The sequence below is a fragment of the Rana temporaria genome, chromosome 6 (genome assembly GCF_905171775.1).
Source record: "Rana temporaria chromosome 6, aRanTem1.1, whole genome shotgun sequence".
Taxonomy (NCBI): domain Eukaryota; kingdom Metazoa; phylum Chordata; class Amphibia; order Anura; family Ranidae; genus Rana; species Rana temporaria.
In genome coordinates, this window is record NC_053494.1 from 177,867,787 (window position 1) to 177,890,971 (window position 23,185).

The window sequence follows — 23,185 nt, forward strand, 5'->3', positions numbered from 1 at the left end:
ATGCAGCTATCACATAACCAGGTTTTCTATATTACCAATTCTGTATATTACTAAATATTAGCTGGACTCTGATATAGGTGTTTGTCCTGTATATTGGCCACACAAGTAAATTAGGTTTACAATGACTTCATTGGTCTAATATTTGGTCTATGTACAGAAAACATGATATTTTTGTTATCATAACTCAGAACTCCAGTTTGGATGGACAATGCATGTTTGGATACTTGAGCAAAGGTTTGAATGAATCCTAACTATTCTGTGATGCCCTGTACACACAATCGAAATTTCCGATGGGATAAAATCTGATGGAATTTTCCGTCAGAAATTCCGTTCAAGCTGTCTTGCATACACACCGTCAGACCAAATTCCGACCGTCCAAAGCGCGGTGATGTAAAAAATTAAGTACAATGCTTCCGAGCATGCGTCGACTTGATTCTGAGCATGCATATTTTTTTTTCTGTCGGAGTTCCACACAGACGATCGGAATTTCCCATAGGATTTTTTGCAATTGGAAAAAAATAAGACATGTTCTATTTCTAAACTCAGATGGAAAAAAGTCAGATGTGGCCCACACACGGTCGGAATATCGAATTAAAAAATTCCATCTGTCTTTTTTCATCGGAAATTCCAATCGTGTGTACAAGGCTTTAGACTCCTTACAGGGCTAATTGTTATTGTTTTCAAATATATGTTGCAGATAAGCTTTATATGTTGTTTTACAGAATGGTTTTTATATTCACATTAAAGTCTTGATTTATTTTCTGTTCAAGTTCGGAAGTCAATCTAAAAATAAAGAGATTCAGCACTTAGAAGAATGAGTAAGTTTGAGGACAGCCCTTAAACTAGAATGCTTTTTTTGGCTTGATTTTGTCAAGAATAAAACATTGCTGATGTCACAGATTTACAACACTGAGTCCAATAAATTGTGTGCCATGGTAATGGATTCTGTATAACCCCGATTCAAGTAATTACTACTAATAAAGTAGATACAGTAAAAACCCTTACATATTGACATTTAGGCCCCGTACACACGGTCGGACCGAACCGATGAGAATGAACCGAAGTTCAGTTTCATCGGACCAAACTGACCGTGTGTATAGGCCATCGGTCTGTTTTCCTTCGGTCCAAAATTTTAAAACATGCTTCAAAACCGAACCGATGGACCGCTGCCCGATCGGACCAAACCAATGGTTAGTACAGAAAAGCATCGGTTCAAAACCCGTGCATTCTCAGAATCAAGTCGACGCATGCTTGGAAGCATTGAACTTCGTTTTTTTCAGCACGTCGTGTGTTTTACGTCACCGCGTTCTGACCCGATCGGATTTTGAACTGATGGTGTGTACCGTCAGACCATTCTCATCGGTTTTGTCCGACCGTGTGTACGGGGCCTGAGGGGTTGATTTACTAAAGCTGGAAAGTGCAAAATCTGTTGCAGCTCTGCATAGAAACTTCCAAGTTTGTTTGGTCAAAGCTTAATTGAACAAGCTGAAGTTAGAAGCTGATTGGCCACCATGCAGAGCTGCACCAGATTTCGCTGCCTCCAGTTTTAGTAAAATAACTCCTAAGTTTACTAAAGCGCTGTAAAATTGTCAATGGTCCCAAAAATGTGTCAAAGGCATCCGATCTGTCTGCCATAATGTCGCAGTCCCGATAAAAGTCGCAGATCGCCGCCATTACTAGTAAAAAAATAATAATAATAAAATGCCATAATTCTATCCCCTATTTTGTAGATGCAATGGGCCAGATCCACAGACGAAGTACGCCGGCGTATATCTACTGATACGCCGGCGTACTTTCATATTTCCCGGGTCGTATCTTTAGTTTGAATCCTCAAAACAAGATACAACGGCATTTGGGTAAGATCCGACAGGCGTACGGCTTCGTACGCCTTCGGATCTTGGATGCAATACTTCGGCGCCCGCTGGGTGGAGTTTGCGTCGTTTTCCGCGTCGGGTATGCAAATTAGCGATTTACGACGATCCACAAACGTACGCGCGGCCGTCGCATTTTCTAACGTTGTCTGTAGTCGGCTTTTTCTGGCGTATAGTTAAAGCTGATATTTTGCGGCGTAAAGATAGACTTGCCATGTTAAGTATGGCCGTCGTTCCCGCGTCAAAATTTGAATTTTTATTTTTTTTGCGCAAGTCGTCCGTGAATAGGGATGGACGTAACTCACGTCTAAGTTAAAAAAATGACGTTGTTGCGACGTCATTTCGCGCAAAGCATGGCGGGAAATTTCTGGACGACGCATACGCATGTTCATTCGGCGCAGGGACGCGCTTCATTTAAATGAAACCCGCCCCCAACCCGCCCAATTTGAAATCCGCTGCCAGAAATACACTACACCGCCGTAACTTACGGCGCGAACTCGCTGAGGATTCGAATATACGTCAGGTAAGGGACGGCGGCGTAGTGTATCTCTGATACGCTGCGCCGATCCAAATGTATGTGAATCTGGCCCTATATCTTTTGCGCAAACCAATCAATATACGCTTACTGTGATTTTTTTAAACAAAAATATGTAGAAAATAAAATTCCAGCCTAATCTGAGGAAAAAATATAGGGCCAGATTCACAAAAGAGATACAACAGCATATCTCCTTAGCGTATGTATGCGCCTGATTCATAGAATCAGGTTACGCATAGATAGCCCTAAGATCTGACAGGTGTAAGTGACTTACACCGTCGGATCTTAGGCTGCAATTCTAGGCCGGCCGCTAGGTGGCAATTCCATTGCGGTCGGCGTAGAATATGCAAATGACTAGTTACGCCTATTTACGAACGTCCACTTTGCCCGTCGCTGTAAATTTACGTCGTTTCCGTAGAGATACGCCACGTAAAACTAAAGCTGCCCTCTAGGTGGTCTAGCCAATGTTAAGTATGGCAGTCGTTTCCGCGTCGAAATTTGTAATTTCACGTTGTTTGCGTAAGTCGTCCGTGAATGGCGCTGGACGCCATTTACGTTAACGTCGAAACCAATGACGTCCTTGCAACGTCATTTAGCGCAATTCACGTCGGGAAATTGTAGGGACGGAGCATGCGCAGTACGTTCGGCGCGGGAACGCGCCTAATTTAAATGGTCCCCGCCCCATTTGAATTAGGCGGGCTTGCGCCGGGCGGATTTACGCTACGCCGCCGCAAGTTTACAGGCAAGTGCTTTGTGAATCAAGCACTTACGCTGAAAACTTGCGGCGGTGTAATGTAAATGTAATGCGTTACGCCGCCGCAGCGTAGGGCAATTCTACGTGAATCTGGCCCATATTTTTTTTAGAAACTGGCATATTTCTTTTAGCAAAAAGTAAAAGATATTGTGTTTTTTTCAAAATTGTCGCTGTTCTTTTGTTTATAGCGCAAACAAATAAAAACCGCAGAGGTGATCAAATACCAAAAGAAAGCTCTATTTGTGAAGAAAAAAAGGACGCAAATTTTGTTTGGATACAGCGTTGAATGACCGCGCAATTTGATAGTTAAAGCGACGCAGTGCTCAATCGCAAAAAATGGCCCGGTCATTAAGCAGCCAATTCTACTGAGGCTGAAGTGGTTAAACAAGAACTTTCATTTCAGGATAACTGGGTATTTTATTAAAAGCTTCAGATTTAAAAATATTGAAGATGACTTTTGAAATTACATTAACTTCCTAAAGCCTATATGAGATTTTAATGATACTTTAATACCAATTAATGAATGAAATAGGTATAAATTTACAAATATTAAGTTATACTCTTTCATACATATTTTATAAGAACTTATAACAAAGTCATGATAAACTTTCTTTTGTGCATGGATTGATTGTGTGAAGAACAATTCCCGTTCCCTGCCATCTGACATAGCGTTATACCTGGACTTGCATTACACCTGAAAAGGAAGCACTTGTACATGTGCAATTCTTTCACGATGATTTTCCAGCCGTCTCTAATGTGTAAATTACACAAAGAGAAGTCAGTTGTATCTTAACATTTAAAGCATCAGCAATCACATGATCATCTGTGTCAGACATAATGCATCCTCACAATGTTCAATGAAGCTGAAAAGAGTATAAAATGCTTTGTGGCAGAAGCAGTTGGAATCATCAGAAAAGACTGAAAAGTATCTTCAGAAGGAGCTTAATTTTGTCCATTTCCAGAAGTCCATTTCACGGTGAGCATTGTCCTGTGGAGTGCCATACAGCTAGCCAGTAGCCACTGTCTTGGAAGGTTTTTTATGAAGGCTTAATTCTTTTTTATTTTATTTTCTACATTATTTACTATGTTTTACAGTTTTCACATCTATTTTAATATTAAGTAATTAAAAAATTATTCCTAACATAATGTTTATATTATTATTATTTATTGAGTTGCATTTATGTTTGGTTTATTAAATCTTTGAATATTGAATTGGGATTTTTTTATGTTAAATTTGAATTTGAATTTGAAATGTTAAACTTTGCTTTTCGTAATTTATTTAATTTCATTACAGTTTTTTTAAACCAAAATATATTTTCTAGACATGTGCAACTGCATAAATACAATTGCATTTTAAGAAATGATGTATTTCTATAAGTTTATTTTTAAGTTAGCAATATATATATATATATATATATATATATATATATATATATATATATATATATATATATACACACATATTAATATCAAACTGTTTTAAGGGTTGAAAAATTTAGTTCTATGAAGTATTTTTTTAAATCTTCAAACTAAGTTAAGGTTACCCAAGCCCAAGGAATATTATGCAATATATATGGCATATATAATGAAAATACTATAAATTAGAAAGCCATATCAATAATTATTTATTGATAAATGTATGCTTCTCTTTCCCTGTTAGTTGGGATAATTTCTTTCTATAAGCTAGATGCAAATAGGTATGGCTATTCAGCTTCCTGGTCCTTGCAGAATATTAGGCATACTCATTTGCATCATAACTTGTTGAAGATTAAAGGAGTCAATCACTTCCTAGTGTTTGGTTTTAATCCCTATATTTCTATAATAGATGCTCTCTAATTTAAATAGCTAAACGTGGTTGCATGCATAAGAATAAAGAAAACTAATTTTGCTATGTGCATAATCTTTAGCATTCAGCTCACTTAAGCACACAATTTATATGACCAGATTTTTTTTTTTTAATTTTTGTTGTAATGTTTAACTGCTGTCAGCATAATGGATTATTGGCACAACCGATGGAAACTGTTATTGTTTAATCTGTTGCAGAAAAAACATGAAAAGCCTTTATTATATGGTGGGACTTCTTTTTATGTTACTGCAAGGAAGTTTACAAAGTCCTATCCAGGAAACAGAGGACAAGTCCAGGTATGTATCCAACTGACCAAAGTTCATTTAATTTTTTTGTATTTTTATTATTTTATTGGATATTTGGTTAATTATTGGCCTCTAAGCTGTTGAATAACCACCGATCCCAGTATATAATGTCCCTTGTTTGCTACTAAATCATGATGAAATGTATTTTTTCTTAAACCAAGTGGACTGACTGTTGCAAGGTGCCAATGTTTTATGCAATTTAGTCTATGGACAAAGATGTACTTTGCTAAAATGTCAAAAGCCTTAAGAGTTAATTCTCCTAGAATTCATATTTGGTTTATTGGTGAACTGTGGAGTGCTGAATAGCTTCATGTCTTCTTATATCCACTGTGGATTCTGGCAATGGGATCTCCCACAAGAAAAGTCTCAGCATTCTTGTTACATTCTCCAAAGCATTACATTTTACTCACCAATGAGAGTGAGTCCCTTTCCCCAGATCATAGCTGTTAGGGGAGTATGGTGGGAAATTCAGATGCATAGATCTCACAGATTTTACGCTGGCCTTACCATTACCATAGAATTGAGCCATCAACAGCAATAGCCCATTTATGGGTTCAATAGTTCCCATCTTTAGGCAAGCAATCAAAATTGTAATGAAAACTGATGAAAACCAACATATTATCAATCAATTTCCATATCAATGTTGATTGGTCACTGGGAATGACTGAAATTGCAGGTGGCAGATTATTGGAGTTATATGCAAAACTTTTTATAGTTTTTTTATGTAATTAAAAGCTGTTAGAAAACAGATGGTAGCTGGTAATTAATTAAGCCTACCATATTTACCTATAACTAAAATGCCATTTTCGGCTGGGCTATTTTTTAGCTAGTTCTTGAATTACAAGTCTATTTTCTTTTATAATTAAATGTAGAACCATATTAAAAGATATAAATGATGTTACTATTTTAAGAAAGTTTGTTACTTCTATTGTTATTTAATTAATTTCACTCATTTTTCATCCACTATTTTGTGTCTTTATAACAGGAAGTGCAGACAACATTAACTATTCCATTATTTAAAAAAAAACTTTACAAATTGTATAAAGGCTTGTTTTAAGTTAACCACAGTATTTGTTACCAAGCAAAAAACATCTCAACTAAAGACATGCTTTACTGTATTTACAGTTTTCTTTTTCCTAAGAAGTAATTTTATCTCTAATGGCCACTTTTAACTTGAGAAAATATGTTCTAACTTAAAAAGTCCATTTAAGGATTGCAAGGGGGAATATCTTGTGGCATATTATTTTAAGTGCCTGTAACATGGAAGGTTATATAAACCACATGTTCTTTGCTTTCACACAGTGTTTTTGAGAATTCCAATATGTGACTTGTATGTGAAGAAGATGGTATCACTTCAATATGCCCAAAATGATTTAATAATTTAACAAAAAAAGCTTCCTATGTCTTCAAAGTGGATCAGTCAAAGTCTTTCCTTGTTGGCGCATTCCTTACTGGAAGGTGTTTGCACATCCCTGCACCCATGTAAAAAAAAATATGTCTAATAAGACTCTACTAAGCTCATGTAGCTCAACAGTAGAGATAAATGTTATACATGAGCTTTTTCTATTAAGAAAACCCCTTAGTGTGGCTGATTCACTATAGAAGTTAAGAATTGCCACTTAAATTGAGTGAAATTTCACTTCAATTTTCTAACCACGTGCAAAGAAAATGCCTATTCACTATGAATATTCAGTCGTATGCAGGTTAAAACAGGAAAAAAAGTAATTTGCTTCTCACATTGTTGGCTAATTGTACTGTAGTGGAAGTTTTCTCCATATTATGAGTAATTCTCAACTCCTTTAGAAAAGCAGCCTTGGGGTGTAATAACTCCCATTGAACCGTATCCTAAATCATTGAAATCTAAGACTTTAATGTCATGCCCCGTACAGGCGATCAGAATTTCCGTCGGAATTCCGATGTGATATGGCCGGGAAAAAGCCAGATCGTGTGTGTGTACACAGCATAAAGCCCCGTACACACGACCAGTTTCCTCGGCAGAATTCAGCTTCCGACCGAGTTTCTGGCTGAATTCTGCCGAGGAAACTGGTCGTGTGTACACTTTCGGCCGAGGAAGCCGACGAGGACCTCGGCGAGGAAATAGAGAACATGTTCTCTATTTCCTCGTTGTTCTATGGGAGCTCTCGGCCCGCCGAGGTCCTCGGCGGCTTCAGGGCTGAACTAGCCGAGGAACTCGATGTGTTTGGCACGTCGAGTTCCTCGGCCGTGTGTACGAGGCCTAAGAGTCTGAAGTACTAGTATTAGGGTCAGGAGCTAGTAACCTGTTTAATAAACCATAATTTTTTTTTGTTGTTTAATAAAGAGCAAGAATAGTGTGTGTATTTGGAATGTTTCGTAGATATAAGATTTCATAAAAAGTTTTTTTGTTTTTTTTACAAGCGTAGCCACCTTATTCAGACTAAGTTCACCAGTCTTAAACTGTTCCTTACTTATTTTATCTTAACCCCCTTGGCGGTATTCCTGAGTCTGACTCGGGGTTAGATTTCAATACCAAAAGCGGTATCCCCGAGCCAGACTCGGGGCCGTCTCGGAGCATCCACAGGCACAAGTCACTTACCTTGTCCCTGGATCCTGCGATGCATCCCTGCTGTGTGAGCGAGCGGCGTCCTCGCTCGATTCACACAGTGCCTGTGTGCCGCCGATCTCCGTTCCCTGCGACGTAACGACACACGGGGGCAGAGAACAACGCCACATTCAAAAAAGTAAATAAACACAATACATACAGTATACTGTAATCTTACAGATTACAGTACTGTATGTAAAAAATACACACCCCCCTTGTCCCTAGTGGTCTGCCCAGTGTCCTACATGTACTTTTATATAATAAAAACTGTTCTTTCTGCCTGAAAACTGTAGATTGTCCATAGCAACCAAAAGTGTCCCTTTATGTTAAAAGTGATTTTAGAGCAGCTAAAAAACAGCGATAATAAATTATAATCACTTGCATAATTGAGCGATAGCGATTTGTGGGGAAATTCGTCATAAAAAAATAAAAGTAATGACAGCGACAATTCTGCAACTGAGCAAATTTCAGTGTTTTTGATTTGATTACATTATTGAATAATTTGTATTATAATTACATTATTATTTGTTATAATTATTTATAGTTATTTATTATATTATAATTTATGATTTTGTGTTTCAAACTTTATCATACCCGGGATGTCTACTATACTCTTGTTTGGACAGATTTAAGTGAGTTATTCCTAAGAATTACAGGCCTACGATGTAAAACGCCAAATTTCCAATAAAAAAATTGTACCGCTTTTGGTACAAAATTCCAAACATAATCATACCGCCAGGGAGGTTAATACTTATTTTTTTAATTCATTTTTTAATTCATTTATTCTATTTAGCAGACTTCTCACTTCCTGTATCAGAGGCACAACCGGATGTAAAAGGATATGTCTCAAAATGAGGGAAAATCCCACATTTGGACATATGTGTGTCCCTTTGCTCTCAATTCCTCTTCTAGTGACAATTGTAAAAATGTGAATTTCCCATTACTTACTGCCCTGGTGACCATTATTTACGACAAAGTATACATTTTGTCAGTCAGGACATAGAGATTGGTTTACTACAGGCAACCAGGGAATATTTCTTTGAGAAGTGAAGAGCCTAAGCTTAGTGAATGTTGTAAAAAATTCACTTTGCATGACCAAGGAAAATAGCAAAAAAAAATTCTTACATGTGATTTGGCTTTAAAGGAGTTGTAAAGGTTTGTTTTTTATTTTCTAAATAGGTTCCTTTAAGCTAGTGCATTGTTGGTTCACTTACACTTCCCTTTGATTTCCCTTCTAAATGTTTTTTTTGTCTGAATTTCTCACTTCCTGTTTCTCCTCAGTAAGCTTGCCCCCATCATCCGAGCTGTTCTGGCTGGGGGTTAGTCAGCCAGAACAGCTTACTGAGTAGGAACAGGAAGTGAGAAATTCAGACAAAGAAAACTAAGAAAAAATTTTTTAGAGGGGAAATCGAAGGAAAAGGTAAGTGAACCAACAATGCACTAGCTTAAATGAACCTATTTAGAAAATAAAAAACTAACCTTTACTAACCCCATTAGCTTCCTATATCTCTGATTAAAATTAATCAGGAAGAAGTTATTAAAATGTATGCAATTTAGTAATCACTTCCATATTGTCCTCTGTAGGGAAAGAATGAGCAATCAATGAGGATGTTAGAGATCTTTTTGTTTCTCATATATCAGGACACATGATTCTAAAAGAGATCAACAGGATTAAAAAAAAAAGTCTTCTACGCTATGATACACGGTTGACCAGAGAGAATTTTAATGTAGGACTTTGCAACCACCCTGTGTTTCCTCATGTAGGCTAGCTATAGACGTGTAGAGTTCAGAATAATACCCCCCAGGCTCTTGATAGATACTTATATCATCAATTAAAAAATTGTATACGCAGATCAGTCAAAGCTGCAAGGACTGAAGCACTAGATGATTCAGATCAGCACAATGAAGTTAAACGTCATTCACAAGGCACATTTACTAGTGATTACAGCAAGTACCTAGACTCCAGGCGGGCTCAAGACTTTGTCCAGTGGTTAATGAACTCAAAAAGAAGCGGGTAAGAAATATGGAGCCAACAGAGTTTAACGTTCTGTTTTAGATGGTAACATATAGGTCCCCTCCAATTCTGTGTCCTAAGTCAAACCTTTCTGTTATTATGATCCTATGTCAGTGCTTTACATGTGTCCATTGAACCTTACCATCACTGTTTAGCACGAACCTTGGTTGTGTGATTTGATCAATTTACCTTTTTCCCCCCTTTAAACCCAAATTTATATTGTGTGAGCAACATGTCTACCGGCAAATAGATATTAGTTAAAGGCTGATAAGCTCATTTTTAGTATTCCAGACCTAAATAAATGTGCATAGAAGTAGGTAAAGTCCTTTGGACCCAAAGCAGTACATGTAACTAGGCGCACAACATTTCCTCACCATTCATAATTTTACCTTTACCAAAGAACTTGCAAAAATTTGAGCATGAAACCCTATTTTAGTCAATGAACACATCATCCCCATTTGCCCAAAACGACATATCTATAAGCTATGCAATTGCATAGATAAAAAACAATTTTGGATAGAGTTGGCAATGATTAAGACCCCATTTTTTTTTTTTGTATTTTGTCTTTGTCCCATCAGAAAGATTGCTACTTACATCCTATACCAGAGACACAGCAGGGAGTGAGTGGATGTTTTTCCAAGTGAAGGGATATCCAGAACAATTTTCCCCAGTCAATGATTTTTACTCCTCTTCTGTTGCTGTGACAATTGAAATCTTTGGATTTCCAATCACTTTTTCTATGGGTGACAATGGTTACCGGGACCAATAGTGAGGGTAAATCTCTCAAGCAGAAAACAAAGACAGCAATAATAATAAAAAAAAACCTTCCATAGTTTATCCAAAAATAAGATTCACCCTCTCTCTTGACCACTGTCACTGAGACAAGGAATGAGTGATCGGAATTTTACTATTAGATAGTAAAGTTGTTGTTTTACTTCCTATTGCACCTCCAGGACAAGAAAAAAAGGAAATCTCCCCAATGGGACACAGGCAGCAAACAATATACTGACAGGGGTTTTAGCTACTCTAGTTTATACAAAATAAAAATAGATACATCTCCTCTCCCCTCTGCCATTTAATCCAACAATTCATAAACATCATATTAAACATCATAATAATGGATAACTAAAGGTGTAAAAATTAAGCAGAAAGAAGATGTGTTAGGGACCCAGTTGAACCCTTAAACAGTACCTGTTGAATTGTTGCACCCTTGTTTTGGTCTGCAATAGCTATACAGCCTGCCGATATCAGTGGCCTATGTTTTGTGCTCATTAAATATGCTAGATCAGTGTTTTTCAAAACCTTGGTCAGTTGTGTATTACCTTTACAACACAATACTACTTATGTTGCAAAAAAAATATCTGAATTCACTCTTCAAACAAAATGCATTGCTGTTTAAATCTGGTCAATGCATAACACTTGGAGAGACCCAGTATCCAATTAAAATCCAAAGAAGCATAAACACTTCACATCTATGGCTAACTAAAATATTGGCAGCTCTCACTGCTGTCAACATTTGTCCTCTCACATGTTTGCCATGTTGGGGACCACCTTCACTTTGACTACATATCATGAGTGGTACACGACCCACATTTTGAGAAACACTGTTTTAGATGAAAATCCCATAAATAATTGCATTTAATTGTTAAATTTGTCTTTCTAGAGGAATATCAAAGCGCAATGTTCAATTTGAAAGGCACGCAGAAGGCACATATACCAATGATGTAACCCAGTTCTTGGAAGAAAAAGCAGCCAAAGAATTTATTGACTGGTTGATAAAAGGAAAACCAAAAAAACTGTAAGAACACCACAATGTTATTTTTCTAAATTAGACTTTTTCTGCTTATAATGTATTTAATCTATTTCATGATCAGCTTTTTTGGCTACACTACACTTACATCCTTTTATAGAGAATACTGGTGTTATTAAATGGGAAAGAATCTTGTAATGGTTTGCTTCTTTTGCTATGTTTTACATCAGTTTTTGTCTTTAAGCCATATGGCAAATACAAAACACAAGATACTGGAAGAGAAAAGATTAATCATTCACTAACAAAATAGCACAGATTAGATTAGAATTTACATGTAAATGTTTTAAAGTTTTGCATTTGCTTTTATCTAAGCTGTTTCTTGAAACAGAAAAAGTCCACTTCTTCCAACCATTTCAATGATCAATAGAATTCAAGCACAAAATCAGGCTCACTTCTGCATAGAAACCAATGAGCTTCTAACCCAAGCTTGTTCAATTAAGCCTGGTAATAAAACCTGGAATCTCATTGGTTTCTATGCAGAAGTGATCCTGATTGTGCGCTTTCCAGCTTTAGTAAATAAACCTCATTGTGTACTTAAAAGTGGGGTATGCCTATACTTTTCTTCTATGGTCTACCACAAATTCCTTTCATTTGAAAAATGTATAAAAACATGTAAGTTGGGCAGCACAGTGGTGTAGTGGTTAGCACTCCCCCTAGCAGCAGAAGGGTTACTGGTTCAAATCCCAACCATGGCACTACCTGCCTGGAGTTTGCATGTTCTCCCTGTGCCTGTGTGGGTTTCCTCTGGGTACTCTGGTTTTCTCCCACAATCCAAAGACATGCTGGTAGGTTAATTGTATCCTGTCTAAATTGGCCCTAGTATGTGTATGTATGAATGTGAGTTAGGGACCCTAAATTGTAAGCTCCTTGAGGGCAGGAACTGATGTGAATGTACAATGTATATGTAAAGCGCTGCGTAAATTGATGGCGCTATATACGTACCTGAAATAAATGAAACTGTGGTCAAGTGATGTTAAAATGCATAAGCAAAACTTATGTTCACTAAAAAAAACTGCTTTCCAAAATAAACAGTAGATCTAAATAGAAGCAGCTGAAGTTGAATGCAAATTTTGACCTTTCCAATAAGAGTCAACTGCCCATTTCGCTTTGCCACCTTGTAAGATTTCCTGTTACTCACTGAGGCCATCCTTCAAATCAAAGTGCCAATAGTTCTTAAAAGGCAGATGACATAGGGTCAAGCTTGAATATAGGTTTGTGTATAACTTTAGCTTCCTATATCTCTTGATCTACTAATCATTTTGCCAAAATGTACTGAAGAGTGCTTCTGGTTCTGCAATTTTTTTTCTTCATATGCTCATGATTGTGACTCATTTACATTAAAAGGAAATATATGGCAAATCACAGATGATGCTTGAAATGTTTTGGGAACTTGGCAATTATTTTTAAATGATTTTTGATTTTATGAATAAACTCAGACAAAAGATGACAGATCCAAGATCTTCCAAACCCACACAAAATTCTACCAAAGTGATTTGTTTTACAAAATGCCACCTTTTTAATTTTCTAAATATATACTGGGAAACTTTTACATATATAATTTTCACCATTCAGCATCCCGCATTACAGTTAAAGTTTACTGTATAGCCCTCATTTATTTTATAGTTTTTGATAGAGTAGGGGGGGGGGGTTACAACCCTGTCAGTTTATTATTTTTGATCCTATTGGAAAGATTTTCCTTCACTTTCTGTTTTGGAGAACCAACAAAAAATGAGAAAAAATCTCAACAAAGTGAATGGACTTCTCCCTTGAGCCCAGTGTCTCCAAGCATGAGTTCCCTTTGGAACTTGTTTTTCACGCCTCTTATTCTGTCAAAACTATAACATTTTGGATTTTACATCACTTTTATCTCAGTGACAATGGTCACAGTACAATTATCAAGAGGGTGAATCTACCTAGCGGAGACACAGACAGGAATAAAATCATAATATTTGTCCTAATACTTCCCTACTTTATCCATAACTACAAAAAGTAGGTATACACTTTAAGAAATCATGATATTGTGATGAATAATAGAAAGCATCCCAAATTCAAAAGACTTTTTCATTGTCTAGGAGATTATCAAGACACGCAGACGGAACCTTCACTAGTGATATGAGCAGCTATTTGGAGGAGAAAGCAGCCAAAGAATTTGTTGATTGGCTAATTAAAGGAAGACCAAAAAGAAAGTAAGGATTTGCACATGGACATGCACTATGCTTTATGCTTTTTCCTATTTTACACTTTGATAATACAGATTACATAGATAAATAATTATGTCATAGCCTTTTTATATACCTATAAAGATTATAACCACATTTTGTAAATTGTTACTTACATAATACATGGAATATCCATAAAATAGTCCTAGGAAGCCTTGGTTGGAGGTGATAATGATAATTAACAAGAATATTATGTATCACCACATATATATTTAAATACAATATAAAACTAAAATACACTTTGATCCATTAGGTGTTAAACAGAATTGTAAAATATATGTAAAAGTTTGCACCAAAATAAAACCTTTAAAGTAGATTCTCTGCTTTTAAAAAGTGTAATTTTGAAATTGAGGATAACGTAACTTTGACCTTTACTTAAATATTAATATAAAGAAAAAGGTTGTCCTTAGTTTTTTTTAGTGCTACCCACATACAAAAATCAGGTCATGTGATCTCTTCAAGGGAAGGATGAGAGTCAAGTTTGACTAAAGACTAATGCCGCGTACAAGACCGTTATTTATGTCATGAAAAAAAACAAAGTTTTTCTCGACGTGATTTGTCATGATTCCTCTCGAAGTCTGCCTTGCATACACACGTTCATGAAAGAAAATGCTTGAACAAAGCGCAGTGACGTACAACACGTACAACGGCACTATAAAGGGGAAGTTCTATTCGAATGGCGCCACCCTTTGGGCTGCTTTTGCTAAATTCCCCGTCTCATAACTTGCTTCTGAGCATGCACATTTTTCCACCCTCATTAAAGCATACACACGACTGTTTTTCACGACGAAAAAATAGAGCAGGTTCTACATTTTTTTCAGGCATTTTTCTCATCATGAAAAACGGTTGTATGTACACGGCATAAGGCAATTGATCATTTGACTAGGTCGCGAGAAACCGTATTGAAGACAAGTATTTTAACTGTTCCACTACCCTTCAATTAATCATCACAAAAAAATCTATTATCATAATTTTAAGTCGATATTTAAGCCCTTTGAATTCAGAACTGGAAAATAAAAAACTTTGCAATAAACTTTTAAAGTGGCTCTAAAGTACCCTCTGTACTAAGGTACACAACTATTTGTGTTAAACCCCCCAAATATTTTCCTGAGCCCGATTTCGATCCAGCAATGTGTCCAAGAGCAGCGGCTCTTTCTTCTCTCTCTCTCTCTCCTTGCTGGCCATGGAGGCCATTGACTCTTGCTGTTGTCAATCACACCCTGTGAGGAGAGGGTGAGGTGGTGGGGCTGAGCTGTGCTGTGTGTGTGGAAACACACAGCGTGACTATGGAGCAAGCCAGCATGAATGCCCCTATAGCAAATGGCTTTCTATGGGAGTATTAGGGCAAAAAGCCAGGAGCGCTGGCAAGGGACTCCAGAGAAAGAGGGACGGGGCTGCTCTGTACAAAACCATTGCACAAAGCAGATAAGTATACCATGTTTGTTATTTTACAGAACAAATCCCATTATATCACTTTAAAGTGTTCAAATATATTGATATTATATAGAGAGAAAGTTTGAAGTCTCAAAACATATGAGTTCCCCTTGATTTCCTTGCTCAATAGTAGGTAGCTCAGTAACTAGGGTGGTTAGCATGCACACTGCCTAAGATCTGTAAAAATGGCCATCATTTAACTACCATATAATTCTGAAAAAAATAAATGCATTTTTAAAGAGAAGTGAAAAACTGTAAGTACCTGGCCTTGAATTCAGCCTCTGGAACTTGCAGAGCAGGACTGAGTTTAGGAGAGGCAACACTTAGGGGTTAATTTACTAAGGGCAAATAGACTAAATGTGCAGTTGCTCCAGAGCTTAGTAAATGAGGTAAAGCTTCACTTGGCAAAGAATACCCAATCACGTGCGAGGGAAAGAAAAATTAATTTTTGCTTGCACATGATTGGATGATGGAGGTCAGCAGAGCTTCTGCTCATTTACTAAGCTCTGGAGCAACTGCACTTTGCACAATCTATTTGCCTTTAGTAAATCAACCCCTTAAAGTCCATCAGGACTCTAGTGCTTTTCGCAGGGCTGATTACGAACAGGCTTAGGAAATTGGAGATCACTGGATGACGTCATCAGTTTGCTGCTGCTCTTATATTGTCTAACCACAGCCTAGGGTTGGTCCTGGTGCTTACCTTTAGTCTATTCTGCAAAAAGGTCCAGCATATGTCTTGGTGGGGTTTCCTGGCTCACACAATCAGTGGCTCTACAAAATTCTTTAGGAATGATTTAGAAGTAGTTCACATACTGTATTTGTGTTATATGTCAACTGTGTATTTACCTATTAGATATTCAGACTTAGTAAAAAAAGCACACCGCTGTGGGTGGCGAGTTATTTCCGGGTATCACAGGCTCCTGCGCTGTGATTGGCCGGAGCCACGATGATGTCACTCCCACGCATGCACGCGGAAGCCGCCGGTAACAGAACAAGCGAGCTGTTTCTTCATTCTTCTTATTATAGGCTTACCTGTAGGTAAAAGTGGTGTGTAAGGGTTGACAACCAAAAATAAAACACACACTAACCAATATTAGCTGAATTGCTTTTTGTTATGTTGCCTTTGTTATAGTAGTTTATTGCTCAGAAATTTGTACTGATATTATAATAGAATTCAATACATTCATTATCCTTTTTGTCCAAATAAAGTTTCCCAGATCTTTCAGCAGAAGAGATGGACAGACGGCATGCTGATGGCAGTTTTACCAGTGACTTCAACAAAGCCCTCGATATAAAGGCTGCTCAAGAGTTTTTGGACTGGATAATTAACACCCCAGTTAAAGAAAGGTATATCTATTTACAACATTAAATAATAGGATGCAAGGTGCCTACTTATCAATCAGTTTATACAGAATAAAATTGAAACATTAAAGTAAATCTGTACTAGGGAATATTACACAGATCTGTCATTGTTGACCTCTCTCCAAGAATAGTTGCCTGGTTGTCTCTGGCTTCAGAACTAACCTGGTGTAAATCAAGATTATTTACCTTGGCAATGTGCTTACATAATTTCCTTCAATGTGTATCTAAACCGAAGAACAAACATTTAATATACTGCAGATTACCAGATGTGTTGGCTGCGTTACTTTTTTTTTAGGCTTTTTTTCCCTTCTTTTCACCTGATGATCCTACCAGTAACACACTTCCTGTTTTAGGGTGCTGACACATACACACAATACTGTATCTACTAAAGAGCAGCGTTGTCACCCTAGGAAGGAGGTGTGTTATTACCAGTCCCGGGACAAGGTCATCTAGTGCCCATGGCGAACATGCCAAATTGCGCCCCCCAAGATGTTTTAGCATTATGGGTCAGCAAAAATCCCCTGCCCCCCCCAAAAAAAATTGCGCTAATCTGCATGCTTAGCTCATATCCTTTCATTCCACATATGCTCCCAACACAATCCCCCACCCCAAAAAAATTCCCCTTTTTAGCTCAAATCCTCTAACCATCTCATCTGAGCTAATCCCCTCTCCCCTCCCCACTCCAAATTCCCTCTCCAAGCACAAATTCCCCTTCCCAACCCCCCTTCCTAGCACAAATCCCCCCAAACAAAAATGTGCCCTCCTAGCACAAATTCCCCCAATTATGCCTACTAGCACAATCCCCCTCCCAAAAAATGTTCCCCTCCTAGCACAACCCCCCCTGCCACTATATTATGTTTTCTTGCACACACACCCCAAAGCCCCCATACTAGCACAATTCCTCTTCCCCATCTCTCCTCTCAACACAATTCTTCCCAAATCACCACTTCTAGCACACATCCCCAAGTTTCCCCTCCTAGAAAAATTCTTGCCTTCTGCTGCCCCTTCCCCCCCAAATTTCCTCTCCCAACACAAATCCCCTTCCCTCAATCTCCTTGTGGTGACCTAATTCTCACATGATACTACGTGCCCAGGGCAGCTATACCTCCTGCCCACCCCTTGTCCTGGCCTTGGTCAGTACTAAAGAACATCTTCCCCTCCCCTCTCCTCCATAATAGAGGGCAGGAACAATGCAGGAACTAATAATGTGCTGACTGTTAGCAGAGGTAGAATGAAAGGAAGGAAGTCATCAACTTACATGTGCACTTATTAAACAGATTTAACAATGGCTTATTCAACAGACCAAAAGGGAGAAAATAACAGAAGTCCATTGTTAGGGATAACTTTAGATTGAAAATGAATCATTTGAATCAGTAATTTTTTTGAGTCAAACAACATTCCCCTTACTGAGGGGGCAAGGAGGGGGTTTCTTAATCAGGAGAGGTTTGCTTGGGAGGTGGAGGATTTGTGCTGGGACTAGGATTTTTGCTTGGGTAAGTAAGGGGTTGGTTATGTTTAGGGGAGGTGCTTGCAGGGAGATGTATATACTCCTGTACACTGTACATTACATACTTATGTCCCCTGTATTCTACAATACATACTCCTAACCCCTGTACTCTGTGTATTGGATACTCCTAACCCCTGTACTCTGTGTATTGGATACTCCTAACTCCTGCACTTTGTGCATTATATACTATTGAAACCTACATGGTATCCTTCAAATATTGACCCCTTCTCCCTGTACATTATATACTACTAACTCCTGCACTCTGTGTGTTACATATTCTTGTTTCATGTGTTACATGCCCCTAACCCCTGCATATGTGCATTACATACCATTGACCACCAGTACAGTTTGTATGATGACCCCTGTATGTTGTACATTACATAATTCTAACCCCCGGACTCTGCATTATGTACTCCTGACCCCACCCTCTATACACTTGTTGTACATTACATACTCCTGGGCTCTGCACTTTATAAGCTGAGATTCACACTGATGCAATGTGGGAAATTCAGAGAATCCTGCGCGTTTCCCGCACCGCATTGCGATTGTCAGAATCGAATCGCACGGGTGTGTACACCCATGCAATGTGATTCAGGTGTGGAGAAAAAAAAGGGTCCTGCACCATTTTGGTATGGATGCAATGCCGTTTGAGCCATACAAAATGTATGGCACAAATAGCACCACAGCTGAAGCTGCTGCCTGTTTACTCCCTGGATTTACACAGACACACAGAGGCACACCTCCAGCTCTGCAGCTCTCATTGGCCCTCTTATGACTCATATCCCCTCCCTTCCTGGCAAACTCTAACAAGAGTTAGAGAGAGAGCTGTGCATGATGTCATAAGCCTAGGCTAATGACCAGACAAAAAACAGGAAGTGGGCTGTACTGGCAGAAAAAAAATGTTTTACTATCAAAAGTTAAAACAACAAGGGCAGAGGATTTAATAGATGGAAAGTTGAAAAAAAATGACTGAAGTTCCACTTTAATTTCTTTTCAGGGATTTACTGGAAGAGCAATAGAAATACAGAAGATCTTCAACAAGGATTCACGCGGCTGTCACTTGAAAAATGATGACTTTGTGTTCTGTAAATTCAAGCAGGTGTATCATAAAGCCATACAGTATAGCTTTGCATGCAAAGTAAATGAAATTTCCAGTAGTGTTTTCTTGTTGGGGAATTCCACAAAGAGAAGATTCTGCTTATAAATGTGTCTCTACCGTAACAGGTTTAATGCTTTCCTTCACGTTCGGATTTGCACTGCACAATGAAAAGAAGCTTTGCCGATCTCCCGTGAACGATGAGGGCTTAAATCCAGAAGTGCCATTCTCACGCCCACTTATTTAAAAAAGTTATTTAAAAAAAAAGATAGAAAAAATATAACTTGTTTAAATTAAAATAAAATATATACCTTATTTTTCTATGAAAATGAACTGTATATAGAATTTACTCCAATCAGTCGTGTCTTAGAAAAAGGGTAACCCTGTTTGAAATGTTTATTACAAGTGCTAAGCTTTCGGAATATTAACTAGTAGCCTTAAATAAAGTTTTTTAAGCGTCATTTGTGTTGTGTTTTTTGTTTGTGAACTTGTTCAAAAATACTTCTTGGGAGGAAAACATTTAAGTTGAACTTCAAACAGCTAAATACACAGACATAATGCAAACAAGGGAAGGTGTTTTACCTGCAAATATTTGTGTTTCTATCTCTCTAGTCCTGACTCCTGAGATTTACACAATGGGGGTTATTTACTAAAGGCAAATAAATCCACTTTGCACTATAAGTGCAAAGTGAAAAGAAGGAATGGAGTTGCGCTAAAAAAACGTGACTTTATCAAAAAATAGTGAACACTATAAAGTCCCAAAAGAAGAAGAAAAATCTTCTTTATTCCAATATCAACTCTGTGAAAGTTCTGTGCATAATCAGATAATCATGTGGAATCACAACGTGTGGAAAGATCTGGATCAATGTTCCCTGAGAGTGCTGACCCTTACCAGATATTCAGATCCAAAGGATCAAGCCAAGCGGATTAGCCACACACCTGGGCTGCATAGGAGATCAGGATCTTGATAAGGTCTTCCCAGCAGTGGATCAGTGGAACATCCAGAAAGCAAAAAAAATAAAACTAGATAGTGTGATATTGTCAGGTAATCACACACAGAAATTCCCCCTGTGACTGGCAGACGGACAGTGTGACATGCAAACCACCACCTAAAAACACACTGACCCTTACCAGAGATCTGGGTATAAACAAATCGAAAACACACGGGGGATATGGGCAGCCACTGGAAATGAATTCTCCCACAGACAATCCTCGGATTCACCAAAGTGTATTAGACAATCTCTCTCCTGTCTCCTTCGTTTGACATGTCAAACGAAGGAGACAGGAGAGAGATTGTCTAATACACTTTGGTGAATCCGAGGATTGTCTGTGGGAGAATTCATTTCCAGTGGCTGCCCATATCCCCCGTGTGTTTTCGATTTGTTTATACCCAGATCTCTGGTAAGGGTCAGTGTGTTTTTAGGTGGTGGTTTGCATGTCACACTGTCCGTCTGCCAGTCACAGGGGGAATTTCTGTGTGTGATTACCTGACAATATCACACTATCTAGTTTTATTTTTTTTGCTTTCTGGATGTTCCACTGATCCACTGCTGGGAAGACCTTATCAAGATCCTGATCTCCTATGCAGCCCAGGTGTGTGGCTAATCCGCTTGGCTTGATCCTTTGGATCTGAATATCTGGTAAGGGTCAGCACTCTCAGGGAACATTGATCCAGATCTTTCCACACGTTGTGATTCCACATGATTATCTGATTATGCACAGAACTTTCACAGAGTTGATATTGGAATAAAGAAGATTTTTCTTCTTCTTTTGGGACTTTATAGTGTTCACTATTTTTTGATAAAGTCACGTTTTTTTAGCGCAACTCCATTCCTTCTTTTCATAGTATCTTTTGTTTGTATAAACATTTTGAGTTTGCAGCTGTTTTTATTATTGTTATAGATAAGCGCACTTTTTCCATTTTTTGCATAAGTGCAAAGTGCACTTGAAATTGCACTGAAAGTGTACTTGGAAGTGCAGTCGCTGTAGATCCGAGGGGGACATGCAAGGAAAATAAAAAACAGCATTTTAGCATGATTGGATGATAAAATCAGCAGAGCTTCCCCTCATTTTAGATCTACCCCTCAGATTTACAGCGACTGCACTTGCAAGTGCACTTTCAGTGCAAATTCAAGTGCACTTTGCACTTATAGGGGCAGATCCACAAAGATCTGCACCGGCGCAGCGTATCTAAGATACGCTACGCCGCCGTAACTTACTTGGCCTTCTTTTAAATCCACAACGAATTTGCGCCGTAAGTTACGGCGGCGTAGTGTATCTCTCGCGGTGTAAGGGCGCGGAATTCAAATGCAGCGGGTAGGGGGCGTGTTTCATTTAAATGAGGCGCGTCCCCAGATATTGCTCCCCCCAGCACAAACCCCTCAGTATAGACACCACCCCTACACACCCACCCAATAGAGACCTCCACCGTTTTTTTTTTTAAATCAGTGGGCCTGTGTGCAAGATTATATGATATGTTGGGGCCCATTGTGTGCATAGTATGCCAGAGTGAAAAGTGGGCATGGTTTTCAATGTGCCAGGGGTATTGCTTGGATTATAAAAGATCTGGGCTACCTTCGGGCACACCAAGTAGAACTGTGCCCAGCAGCAAGCAGTGGGTGTGGCCAAATAGTGTTAACAATGGGAGGGGTTTATTGGGCATAGGTAAATAAGACAATTACCCCCAGTATAATCACCCCAGCTCAGTCTCTCCTGCAGTATAATCCTTGCCCCCCTCAAGGTCAAACTGTCCCCCAGTATAATCCATACTGGCAGGGATGGACTGGCCATAGGGACTACAGGGAGTTTCCCGGTGGGCCGATGGCTCAGTGGGCCGTTTTTTAAAACAGAGATTCTCTCAGACCCCCCTGTCTCTCAGTCCCCCCTCTGTCTCTCAGTCCCCCTCCTCTGTCTCTTAGTCTCCGTGTCTCTCAGTCCCCCCTCTTTCTCTCAGCCCCCTCTATCTCTCAGACCCCCCCTCTGTCTCTCAGTCCCCCCTCTGTCTCTTAGCTACCCCTGTCTCTCAGCTCCCTCCCTCTGTCTCTCAGCTCCCCCCCTCTGTCTCTCAGCTCCCCCCCTCTGTCTCTCAGCTCCCTCTTCTGTCTCATTCACTCCCTGACTCTTAGGCTGCTTTCACACTGGGGCAGGCATTGACGGTAAAACACTGCTAGTTTTAGCAGCACTTTAGTGTCGTTTTAACTGCACTATTCGGTGTCTAGCAGGCGCTTTTAACCCCCACTAGCAGCCGAATTCAAGGTTAAATGCGCCCATGTATCGCTGCTGCCGAAGTGCTTTGCAGGCGCTTCAGCTGCGGTGGCCATTAATTTCAAAGACGCCCCAAAGATGCTGCTTGGAGGACTTTTTTTAACGCCCTGGCAGCGCCAGTTTTTCAGTCGCTTTACAGGCGCTATTTTTAGCCCAAAAGCGCCTAAAAACCGCCTCAGTGTAAAAAGGGGTCCTACACTCACCCCCTGTCTTTTACACTCACTCTCTTTTTCTTCCCTCAACCCTCCCTCTCTCTCTCATTCCCTTCTCTCTCACCCTCTCATGATATACAATAATGGATGTAGGGGCCTTTTGGTGAGCGTGATTTTTCGGGGGGTGGGGGCAGCATTTTATTGAATTCAAGTGGGCCGGTCTGGATGAAGTCCAGGGCCAAATTTTTGTCCCAGTCCAGCCCTGCATACTGGTCAGTCTGCCCCCCAGTATAATGCCCCCCCCCAAGTCAGTCAGTTCCCCAGTACAATCCTTCCCTCTTCACCCAAGGTCAATCTGTTCCCCAGTACAACCCGCCAGGTCAGTCTGTACCACAGTATAATCCTTCCTACCTAGGTCAATCTGTCGCCCAGTAT

General features: G+C 39.0%; 1 protein-coding gene across 3 annotated transcripts; it reads left to right on the plus strand.

Annotated features, from left to right (window-relative positions):
- Positions 1-4,033: 4,033 nt before the first annotated feature.
- On the plus strand, positions 4,034-19,795 carry GCG (glucagon). 3 transcript variants are annotated; one of them, XM_040357858.1, is made up of 7 exons: positions 4,034-4,136; positions 5,204-5,302; positions 9,745-9,906; positions 11,570-11,704; positions 13,789-13,902; positions 16,579-16,716; positions 19,236-19,795. In XM_040357858.1, the coding sequence occupies exons 2-7, from the start codon at positions 5,211-5,213 to the stop codon at positions 19,255-19,257; spliced, it is 663 nt and encodes a 220-aa protein (XP_040213792.1). In that variant the 5' UTR covers positions 4,034-4,136; positions 5,204-5,210; the 3' UTR covers positions 19,258-19,795. The 3 variants fall into 3 exon arrangements, with proteins under 3 accessions (XP_040213792.1, XP_040213794.1, XP_040213795.1); XM_040357860.1 differs by lacking the exon at positions 13,789-13,902; XM_040357861.1 differs by lacking the exon at positions 9,745-9,906.
- The last annotated feature ends 3,390 nt before the right edge of the window (positions 19,796-23,185 follow it).